This window comes from Athene noctua, chromosome 2 (genome assembly GCF_965140245.1).
Source record: "Athene noctua chromosome 2, bAthNoc1.hap1.1, whole genome shotgun sequence".
Lineage (NCBI taxonomy): Eukaryota > Metazoa > Chordata > Aves > Strigiformes > Strigidae > Athene > Athene noctua.
The window spans coordinates 100,595,062-100,607,041 of NC_134038.1; the positions used below are offsets into that span (position 1 = coordinate 100,595,062).

Below are 11,980 nucleotides of genomic sequence, written 5' to 3' on the forward strand. Positions count from 1 at the left end.
TCTAGTTAATATTTTTAATTTCAGTTGCAAAATTATTTTCATTTGGGTATTTTACTAAAACTTAGAGGAACAATTGAGAATCTTCAAATGTTTCAATTTATTTGATTCAAAAATATGTTTCCAATTTTTTTCTCACATTATTGAGATTATTTTTTTTACGCCTGAAATTTTCTTACCATGAGGGAAGCCCAAAATACAGTAGAAAAATTATTTCCCATCCAACTCCATTAAGGATGCAACATACTGTAAGTAGCCCCCCCCCCCCCCAATTTCTAAAAAAACACTTATGTCAGAAACCATTGCTTGTGCTTTTGTTTTTGCTTCAGTGCTCACCTATGATTTTGCAAAAGCTGTTTAAAATGCCTTACGCCAGAGAAAAAAGGACTGGTGTAAAGAAACATTTCCAGTCCAGATCATAAGAAGGGAGAATGATCAAATCCCACTTTTTTCTGCAGAAGGACCACCCAAAGGATTTCCCCTTGGCTGTTTTTCTCCATGTGCCGTTCTCCCCTTGGCAGAAGCAGGACAGGCTGCCCCAGCTGAGGCCCATGAAGAATGGGACTGAATTCCACATTGTCAGAAGTGACCAAACAAGCCTGACCAGTGCTATGCTCTCAAGAAATCACCAGATGAAGGTCAGAAATTTCCACCACACCTATCTTAGCAAGTGCTGTGGTGGAGCAGAAGTGGGTCTGAAGAGCAAAACAGCTGAGGATGAGAATCCCACATTCATGTGACTCATTGTCTGGAGGGTCTCACTTCAGAGGAGCTGAGCTCTGGTGCTGCAGGCTGCATGCCCTTTAGCAGCTGAACCACTGTAGGCTCCTGGGGTGCATCCTTCAGCTTCACATTCTCAGAAAGCAACCCTGCGTAGAGGCTCCAGGGTCACTTCACATACAAAGTGTGCTAAGTGGTGACAGTCAAAGAGATTCATTCCAAAAGCACACTCCTGATCCAAACTATACATTAACATAGACACTCACACTATCAGTAAAGGACAGAAGAAACGTATGCATCAGACTGAACTTTTAAGAGAAAGCCTGAGTTTCTGGAAGTTTTCCTTAAGTACCCCCACCAGACTCCTCAAGCATCCAGGAGATGAGGATTGGCACCCTCAAGGTTACCTGTAACTACTAGGTCACGTACAGAGGGATTTTTTTCCACTCCAAAGCAAAACACAGGCCCTTGACATCAGACTTTTTACTTGGTTTTGGACAAGTAAAAAAGGCTGGATTCACCTCTGCATTGATGCCAAGCCCAGAGCTGCAGCCTCCCCTGCCCAGGGATTACCAGCACCACTTGCAGTTTGGCAAGCCTACCTCGAGTGCTGCCCATTCTTGTGAACTGTAACAGGAGCCAAGGAGCAGCCAGGGCATTAAATACTGTGCCAGGCTGGCCAACGCACAGTAAATTCTAAGCATTAGGAGCTCCCCTGAAAGCACAGAGCCAGCTCTGTGCTCGGTGCCTAGACCCCTAGGCTGGAGCCCAAGAATCTTCATCACTGCTTTATATTGTCCCAAAATAGCTGCAGAGAAGCACTAAATCAGTGCTGGTGCAATTAATGTGCAGAGAAGGTTTCAGGAAACTTTATGCAGCACTTCAATGTTTATTTTTCCAGATCTCATTTAACACAAACGAGAAGGAAAGTGCTTAAAAGGGGGAAAATTACAAGCAGCTGATTCCAGTTGCACTTTTGTCCCTTGCCAAATGAAAAACTTAATAGGACAGATGCTGTTTTCAAGGCATGAGGGATGTGGAAATATTTACACCCATAGTATCAAGACATCAGCCATGAGGTTCAAGACTGCAGTGCCAAACTGAGTGAGAACACGTTGAAAAAGGCAGCACAGGTTTCCAAGGCAGAGGAAAATGTGTATGACTGCAATTGTTAGTAATAGTTGACCTGAACAGAAAGAAATGCTTTGGAGACGGCCTTAATCTTTGGAAAGTACTATACCTCTGTCTCGGGAACATGCAGAATCTTGGGCCCTGCACAAGCAGCGCAACAAGTTAGAGAGTGGATTTGCTATAATGTACAGAAAAGCCGTGCAGCCTACAAGCGCTATAAACTGCTCTGCTTGCAGGCACCTGTTTAACTGGCTACCCCGAACAGGGTCAGCAAGACTGTGCCTCTGTTCTTTAAATCAAGGGCTATGTCCTTCATGGCATTACAGTAAAAAGCTAATGATTTCTCTGAAGGACAACAGTTTCACAAAAGTCAGAAAATATTAAAGTTGGTTTTGGCAACCTAATCAATATCTCTCTATAATGTGTTTTAAGATGTTGATTTCACATTTCATTTTTGCTTACTCTTTCCCAAATAAAAGTTACACAGCTTTATTTTTTGCAGTTGAGGGTTTCAGATAGGGAGGTATTAAATCTGACGAGTACTGCTGTAATTCAAAATGAAAACATAGAATTTTCAATTGCAAAATGACTGGCATTAGGAAATGAGTATGTAGCACAGTTCATACCAAACATGGACAGCTGTTGCCGTTGCCTTAGAGTGCCTTTTTTCAGTTAGAAATCAGATACTAACCCCACTTAGGTCTTCCGTGAACTTCCATCTTCAGTTACCTCTCTTCAATCTGTAACAAATTACCTTTTTTCCTCAACATTACATCTTCTAATGCCTCTACTGACAACCATTGCAGAAGCCTCAAATTTCCCAGCCTAAGTCTATTGAGTTCCTAGAAAGCTGATTTTTTTATTTGGTTTTTCACTGCCCAAAAAGTGGATTAGAAAAGTCATGCAAAGAGGCTTGGGACCAACATATCTGCTTACTAGCTAAACCAGAAAGCACAGGAGTAAAACATAGCAGTTGGACAATAAAAGAGCTGAGAAACGTGGAATTTAACAAAACAACCCCTAATTTTGGAATCAGAATTCATGTTGATTTTTGTAAAAGGAAAAAAAATACACTTTTTTTTTTTTCTTCTTCATCTTCTTTTCAGACCAGTTCATCAGCATGTCTTGGGAAGAGCGCTATTCAAACTCAAGAAATGGTGGGAAGACATCTCTAATACTTCAACTGTCCCAAGACTCAGAAGCATGTCCCACAGTCCCCCCACAGAGATAGTGTTTTACTTAAACTGCTGCCAAAACATAACTATGCAGACCAGCTCCCATGAAAGGATTAAAATGAAAAAATAAGGTGTACAACCAGCAGTCAAAGCATCCAAAATTAAGTTTAAATGCACATTTTCCCCTCTGAGGAAATATGGCTGGCCTCATCAATGAAAACACTGAAGTTAAAAGCCCTCTGATACAAACATGAGAGCATGCTCTAACATTTTTTTGAGAGAGTCTCCTTGAACACAGAACATATTTCCCTGAAAGTCAACAAACTTGGTACTGCCTGACATACATCAGGGAAAGGCCTATTAAAACGTAAGGTTTGTTGCACGGCAGTTGAAGTTTTGCATTTGCTCCTACATCTGCTCCTACAGTAATAGGTAACCTGGGATATCAAAGGTACTGCAAAATAACCTTGAGAAGTGAAACTTTTTAATCGTATGTCTTAACCCTTTGAATCTGAATTATTTCTGGAAATGCCCAGAGCTTAGAAAGGCATGGTAAAACTACATACAGATAAACAATGTCATTAAACTTACTTTTAATATACCTTTAAAGAGTGTATTTATTTCTTCGCTGTATTTATACACACATGCATTTTGTTTACAGAAATTACACTATTAAAAGTTTAACATTTAACTTTATATATCTCACTGGTTTATGGTAGAGGACCATGTCCCAAAACCAGTGATTTAGGGCATATATGACAAAAAACGTATATACTTTGCCAAAAGTTACTGTATAAGCACACTGGAGGGATGATGTTCCAGAATCAGTGATTTAGGGTGTACATGATAAGGAAAAAACCACCCCAAAACTCTTTTCCACATGCTGCTGAAGGTATGTCCCTGATCTAGCCAGATATTTTTAGAACATGTCAGCTAAACTTCAAAGTCTGCTTTCCTGGGATATGAGGATGAATTGAACACAGAGTCTTTTCATCCTCTTTCAAGCTCATTAATCTTGTTACTGAAAATAGCACTTCTTAAAAAACAGTATTTCAGTGCTAAATTCAAAGACAAATCATCCATTAAAGAGAAATGCAAACACACACTGAAGCATCAGGATCATTTTAGCATCTAAAGCAGAAAAACATCGCTATTTTCTCATACAGTACACTGTCTACTAAATAAAATGTGAACAGCCTGCCAGGTATACAGCACAGCTAGGAATTTCATCCCCTGTAATTCTGCACTGTTTTTAAACCTCAGTTGTAGTTTTTTAAAATGAAGAAAACAACCAATGTGGAAAATTACATTTTCATATTCATCCATGCTTCCCATAGTGAGTGATACTGTAGCTGCTTATTAGATGACAAAACATTTTCCACCTATCATTACTACAGCTTTTCTGCCCCTGCTATGAAAGGGTAACGATTATGACTTTCGTTTTTCAAAACTTCAGCTCAACCTTTTGTCTGGTCTTTCTCTCAGACTGAAATCTCTTTCATAGCGCAGACCTCATGGAAAACTATCTCCATAAAAGAAGTGACAAGTCCCCTGTGCACTTAATGCAGAGGCAGACACACACAGCTTTTACATACCACAGTGACTCGGGGGGTCTAAACTTCACCTGTGCGCCTTTGCCTCTCACTCTCTGGGCACTTCTCAATATTTTTTGAAGGCTCACGGCCAGCCATGGGCAACCACCAGCCACACGGACTGGAGGGAGATTTAGGCTGTCACCATCCAACAGGCCACGCAAGATGACGCTGCCATACAGCGACAAACCAGAGATTACCTCCTGTCTTGCAGCCTAGCCACTGCGTGGAAGGCATAGAGAGGCCATTAGGATTGCAATAACAGACTCGTATAAAACCAGCCCCTGCTACATGTGGGATTCAGATCTAGCAAAACAGTCTTTCATATGCAGAGTTCCGTTCTGTACAGAGGAGCAAGTGAGCTTTTCTTGTCCCCCTGAGCAAAAGCCCTGTGTCGCTCTCATGAGGAAGGTTGCCAATTCACCTGGCAAAGAGCTCTGTGAAAGCGTTGAAAGTGGTTTCATTTTGCTTCCGAGGGCATTAGCACTGCAGATCAGAGTTGAAATTCATGTAATTTCAGGGGACTGGTGGCACAATGCTTCCACGCAGCAGTCTGGGTATTTCCTACTTCAGGGCAGCAGAAATTGCTGAGGGTCCAGCACGTTGCAGTGTAGCAAGGAGGGTGGGGGAAACTCTTTTAAATGATTGATAGCATAATCTCACAGGGATAAGCAGTATTTGGGGGGGGGGGGGCACACAACACAGGAAAGGAAGGTGATTTTCAGGTGAGAAAAGCTGCATTTCAGCACAGCTATGCTGCAGTTCTGTAATACACCCCAGCAAGGGGTTTTTCCTCCGGCCCATCATGGTTCCAATGCACTGGAGCCAGTGGGGTCATTCGCAGGCATAGCACCTACAGGTGCTTGCACATGCTGCTAAGCCCAGAGCGTGTGCCCCCCGCATACTGGCGTGGGCTCAAGATGAAAACCACCAGGCATGGGGGAGCCCACCATCAGCATCCGTGAGACCAGGGCTCTGGGACAAACACAGCACCTAACCAGATGGAGCGAAGCATGCTCAGGCCCAGAAGAGCACGGGAAGAATTTTCTCCACGGACAACATCGTCTTTGTATCACCTTGGCTGAATGGAAGGACAAGTTTTGGAAAGCTTGGAATGAAAAACTGCAAGCTGTCAACTCTTTTCTTGTTCAGCAACCCAGGCAGCCTAACACTGTAGGTACGCCACGGTGTTGTAAACAAGCTGGAATAGTAAACGTTTGCTATTCCTGGTTCCTTTGGTGTTCCCATATTCATCAATCACAGCACAGAATACCTCAAAAAAAGAAGCTTTTGCTGTTTGCACGCCTTCTCCTAAATTAAAGTATTAGCTTATAGATAATTACAGGCCTTTATTGATTGACTGTTTTAGTGCTGATCAACAGATCTCATTTTTTGCATCAAAACCTGTTTTCTGTTAAAAAAGGAAAAACTGGCATGGTTAGGTGTAGGGGTTTAATCTATAAAATGATATATTTCTTACTCAACTTTAAAAACAAACAGTAGTAAAAATGACACATAGCACCAGCCACTCTGCAAACAGAAGAAAGCAAATAAATGTCAATCTTCTGTTGATTTTTAACAGCATGGCTCTGCTGCCCTGGTTTCTTAAAGCACAGCTCAGCCTCCTAATAGTTTGGTGGAGACTTTCTGGTCAGCGCAAACTTCCCAACCTAGGTTCCTCCTTGCTGAAAGAATGCAGGAAGGCAGCAGGTGCACGGCAGGCTTGAGAGACAATAAAGGGTGGCGGTGGGGGAGCAACGTTTTCTGCCTGTTGGGGGTCAGCTTAACTAGGTGCCTATAAACGACCAGACAACACCACAGGCAAAAATATATTACGCTGTTAAGCATCTCATAGTAGCTTGCTCGCCGTCAGACCGCTCTGCCGTACGCGTGCCCGTGCGTTTCAGAGGTCTTCTCCATAAACCCACTTTGCAATTCCACCGGGCTCCTGTACTAGGCTGGAAGAGACTCCTGTGCCTCCCCTCGACACATCTGCGGCCGCAAAAGCAGCGCCTGAACGTAACCATTTCTCACAAGACGCCTCGCGGCCGCCCTCCCGCACGCTGCCGGTTCCCCAACAGTCGCCCAGAGGCGGGAAAGCACCTCAGCTACGGCAGCACCTCACACTTCTCCGCACTTAGCTCGGCACCGTGGCTGACAGCATCCAGCAGCAGCAGCGACTTCTTTTTTGCAAGAGCGCGACAAGCGCCAGGCACTGCCGGGAAAAATAAAGGGCTTCGGCGGTAGCAGCCGCCCGCCAGCCGGCCCGGCTCAGCCCGGCCCCGGCCCCGGTCCCACCTCGCCCAAACGCGTCCCGACCCCGGGGCGTTCCGCGGGGGACGGTGTCTCGGCGCTGCCCCCGAGGCCCTCCGGCAGATGCAGGGCGCGACACCCACGGGACACGCGTCTCTGCCGGACGGGCCCCCCCGCGCCGAGACACCTTCAGGACACACGCCACGAGCCCCCCGCGACCCGCCGCGTCCCGGCCCGGCACGCAGCCTCACCTGGTCCAGCGGGATGCCCAGCAGCCCGCTCAGCGGGTGCAGCAATGTGGAGCCGGTGGTGCGGTGCGGGGCGCCGGGCGGCTCGGCCATGCTGCATCCCCCCGACACACTCGCACACTCGCTCACACACCCCCGGCCGCCGCCCCGCGCCGCGCCGCGCCGGCCGCCCAGCCGCAGGGGGCGCTCTGCGGCGGGGCGGGCCCCGCCCTCAACGGCCGGGGCGGGGCGGGCGCCGGGCCGGGCCCGGCGGGCGGGGAGTGCCGAGTCGTCGCCCTCGCCCTCGCCCTGGCCCGCGGCCTCACCTGCCGCTGCCGCCGCCGCCTCCCTCCCCTCGCACCCGGGATGAAGGGCGGGGTAGGCGGTTAACGTTAGAGCAGCGGGCTGTCCCGGCCGCCTTCGAATTTGAGAGGCAGCTGCTCTGTCCCCCCCACCCCCGCCCTGCGGCGGCGCGTGGCTTACGGGAAGTGAAAAACCTCCTGCGCGTCCCCTCCCGGGGGTCCCCCGGGCCGGCAGGGGGGCAGAGCGGCTAAAGCCCGGGTGGTGCAGCTGGGTATCGGGAGGGGGGTAGCGGGGCAGCGCGTCCGCCCGCCCGCCCGCCGGTGACGGCGAGCGTGCCCGGCGCGGGTACACAGCACCCGCTCGCAGCGGTACCGGGCTCACCGTGGGGCGGGTGAGCTCGGCTCAACCGAGCGCGCACCAACAGCCCCAGCTGAAACGAGCTCCCCTGAGCCAGCTTCTCGTCAGAAGCATCAGCTTCCCTGACAGCTGCGGGGCCAAGGTGCCAGTTCACTCCAGGAGAGCTGGAGTTTCAGAACCAAAACAGTTGTAAGAAGTTTTTTTAGTTTGTTTTTTGAACACAGGTGTGGTTTTTTCAGTCATTGTTCTTAGAAGTACTAACGTTTTTAATGGAGAATTACCAAGAATTCAGCCAGTGGTTCGCGTTGCTGGAAACTAAGATGCATGTGATATGGGGAAATGGTGACTTTTCCTTGATCGGGGAAAAAAATGAAAAAAGAGTTGGAGTTTTAAGTGATATGTTTATCTTGTAAGTGAAATGTAGCCATTAAAAACGTACTTCTGCCAAGATCATCTATCTGCAGAAGGAGTGTTCTTACCCTTGCCCCAGACAATGTAGCATTGTGTTCCAAGGAGAGCATAGGCAGCATTGCAAGGCTTTCTGTTCAGCTCGTGCTGCTGGCATGCTTAGAACCTGAAATACCCCAAAGGTTCTCTGCGTGCTCAGTTTCAGGCTCTTTAATAGGCCCGTCATTTTCTCTTCTTCAAATAATTGCCAACTGTGGTAGGTGAAGCTGTAGTAGTGGCTTAAAACGGTAGCATGCCGTGTTCAGGTGTCCTGCTTATACTGTGCAAGTGGGTGCTGTGCTGGAAAATCCAGGCAAAAATGGTTCCATAGGGAAGGGGTTTGTTTTACAGCAATTGTTCTCTTAATAGTATTGGTTTAGTGGTGCCAGTTTGAATATATATAAATATCTATATTTACATACATGCACACACATTCTCTAAGTAGGGAAAGTAAGCTGTTTGGAAGGACTGAGTAGCCATACATGAGAGTTCCTAACATTTTCCATTGGAAGTCCCTCTTTCCAGTTGTTTAAACTTTGCCAGCCTGAAACTGTCATCTGGGTGGAACTTTCCATGGGCTGTTTCTACCACAAGCAGTCTGCTTTGTTGAGCTTCAGCTAAAACCATTGACCTGCTTTTGGGAACAGAAGTAATTTATTACACACACTACAGATATTCTCAAAGCTTTTTCACTATGGAAATCTTGTACCTCTGGGATGGTGACTTCAAGTTTAGACATGGTAGTTTTCCTGGAATCGAGGAAATGCCCTTCATCATCTTTGTGAAACTACTCAAGAGTGACCAATTGCCAGGGTTCTGGGGAAAAAGCCATGCATAATCTATGTGAGGACTCAGGGGGTCGGTATATAACATCTCTGAATACCATCTGCATTCTTCAGCCCTTCACATTTCCTCCATGTGACTGGACTCCATCTATTTCTGCCACTACAGGAGCAGAGTGGGGTATCACAGGGCTTCAGGCACAGGAACTGAGAAGAGCATGCCTGTCTCTCTAGTCAGTATTCAGCCATCTGGACTTTGTGCGGTGGTGGAAACAGCTGCTCCGGAAAACAGCTGGAAGGAGAAAAGGACAGATGGAGAAAGCCAGGAGCAAGAGCACAAGAATGAGGAAGATGGTCATTCTGAAGTGGGTTAGCACAAGAAACCTAGTGAAAGGAACTAGAGCAAAGCTGGCTACAGATACAAATTAACAGAAGCAGAGGGAGCTATAGTTAGGGGGACAGAACTGGTGAGGGAAATGTATCACCAAGAAGGGAGTAGGACAGAAGTTTGAGAAGAAAGGCAAAATAGTATTAAGATGGAAGCACTGGGGAGACAGTGAGAAGAAGCTGAGAGGCAATGGGAGGAAAAAAACAAGTTGAAATTATTAGAAAAATTATTACCAGTAAGAACTACTATTCCTGAATTTCAGTGCTCCTTCTTTAGCTTGTAGCTAAGAATAAGCTAAGAAATATAGCAAACATAAGCAAAATACTGTCAGCTCTACAGTATGTAGTCAGAGAAGGGTGGTACAATCCCAAAAGAAGAAGAGATTCTGCTTCCAAACCTGAGCTCTCAGCAGTAGAGCTTGGTTTGATGTCTCCTTAACGCAGCCTTTGGTGCACCCCCTTCTGAGGGAGCTTTTCTAGCTTGGTTACAGGGTAGTACAGATGTATGGAGCCAGCAGTGCAGTGTGTTATGCAGAGTCTGTGCTCCTGAAAAGGGAAGCCCTGCTATAAGAGACACTTGAACTGTCAGGGCATGGAGCCAAGGGACATTTGACAGGGCTAAATCCAACTGAGAGCACACTCCTGGACCTGAACTGGCTCAGTGAAGCTACATTTGGAATACACGCCATTTAGGCTAGAAAGCTCTCCCACACCCTACTGTGTCTGAATGGACCCATCTTGAGTACCTTTGCACCACTGCTGTATTTCATTTGTAAACTAATTTGCACATTTGCACATTAGGACATTGTATGTCGCTGTCTGTTGCCCCATCCTCCTCTGGCAGGACCACCTACAAGCTGTATAAGTAGCCAATAACCTGTCAGACCAAAAGGTTATTTAGGTCTCTTGTCTCTGAGAGTGACAACTGTGGATGCTTAGACGAGGTGTACAGGGAACATGACAAATACAGAGCAATCCTTTTACTTTGTACTCTCCCAGCTTCTAGCCATCAGCACTACTCTAGATGGAAATTTCATCTGCAATATCATGTTTAATAGCCACTGATGGACCTGTGTTACATGTCTAATATTTTTTGAATTCACTTATATTTTTAACCTCTACAGTATCCCGTGAGTTCCGCTATTTAATTATGTGCTGTATGAAGAAGTACTTCCTTTGGTTTGTTTTAAAGCAGCTGCCCTCTAATTTCATTGGGTGCCGTCTTGTTCTTGTGCTATGAGAAATAAGTGAGTAATCATTGCTTAATCACCTCCCCCATGCTATTCATAACTTTATATACCCTGAGTTGTGTATACCCTGGGACTGAAGAGTCTGGTTAATCTTGCATTATATGGAAGTTATTGGTATCTTTGTTCTTCCTTTTCACCCCTTTTGAAAGGAACAGACCATAGATTTATGTGGTAACATAGTGTTTTCTATATTCCTTTACCAAGAATTACTGTCATCATCCCCAGTGACTTCAAAGTCTATTTTTTCAAAAGTAATAGGTGGTTTACAGTCTAATGTGTATGTATAATCAGAGTTGCTTTTTCCTGTTTACATTTATCAATATTAAATGTTAACAGTCTTTATATTGCCCCACAATGCAACATTGTGAAATATATTACAACTCTGTAATGAAGCTTTGATTTTCCTGAATTATTTCTTATCCTTGCTAACTTTGTCTTCTCATTTCCTTTTCCAAAAACTTAGACAGATACCTTCTTATTAATTTCCAACTCGACATTTATTCTCTTCCTTTATTTATTTCCTTTTAAACAGCTATTAATCCAGGAGAGAGTATTCTCTACTATTCTGTGATTATTTGATTTCTGTGGGTGCAAAACCTTACCCCCAATAATCTGGAAATAAATATACTTTCTTGACAGGATCACCCTTAACATTCAGAAATGTCTAATGGATTTGTGATGTGTAACTTCTGTACAATGGCTGTAGTTTCCCCATTATACCATAGCTGCCTGGGTGTCTACTCACTTCATGGTTTGCTGCACAGTTTCTACCTGTTTGTATACAGAAGTGAGTGCTGCTCTGTGATTCTCTGACCCTGCCTGATGGATACAGTTCTATACGGTGCATGTTACTCTTCAGTGGAAGGTTTTGTTTTACGATACAAACAGTAGAAAACAATTCACTGGACAATGTGGAGAAGTCACAAAGACAATTTAATAGTTAAGAAATCCAAGAGTGAAGGTTGCTGGTGCAGCACCCAAGCACCGCGTAGCAGCTTTGTGAGACATCTAGAATGATTTCATCAATAGAAATGTTAGTCTGCCACTAAAAAGTCCCTTTTAGCTTTGCATAGGTGTTTTAAACACTGGTCTTGCCAACACTCATTTTGGAAGAATCCAGAAAAGGTTGGATCAGGAGTGGGCGGAAGAAACCAAGAATTTAATTCTGCAGTTAAGGAAATAACTTATGGGCACCTTCACATTGTTATCTCGTGTGTGTGAATGAAACCAGAGATGAGCTAGAAATTACTCCTGTGCAACTTTTGCTTCAGAATGAAGGGGAATGAGTTTGTTCTCAAATCCTGATTCCTTCTGACATTGGAAACTCAGGCATAGTAACTGTGGTGGCCTGTGAATGAA

The 11,980-nt window shown here is 45.4% G+C and overlaps 1 protein-coding gene across 3 annotated transcripts in view; it reads right to left on the reverse strand.

Annotated features, from left to right (window-relative positions):
- MBOAT1 (membrane bound glycerophospholipid O-acyltransferase 1) overlaps positions 1-7,272 on the reverse strand; it is a 57,735-nt gene extending 50,463 nt beyond the window's left edge. For all 3 annotated transcript variants that reach the window (XM_074897908.1, XM_074897907.1, XM_074897906.1), the window contains exon 1: positions 7,120-7,272. In XM_074897908.1, coding sequence (XP_074754009.1) covers positions 7,120-7,209 — 90 coding nt within the window. In that variant the 5' untranslated portion in view covers positions 7,210-7,272. The remainder of the gene's footprint in view (positions 1-7,119) is intronic.
- Between the last annotated feature and the right edge of the window lie 4,708 nt (positions 7,273-11,980).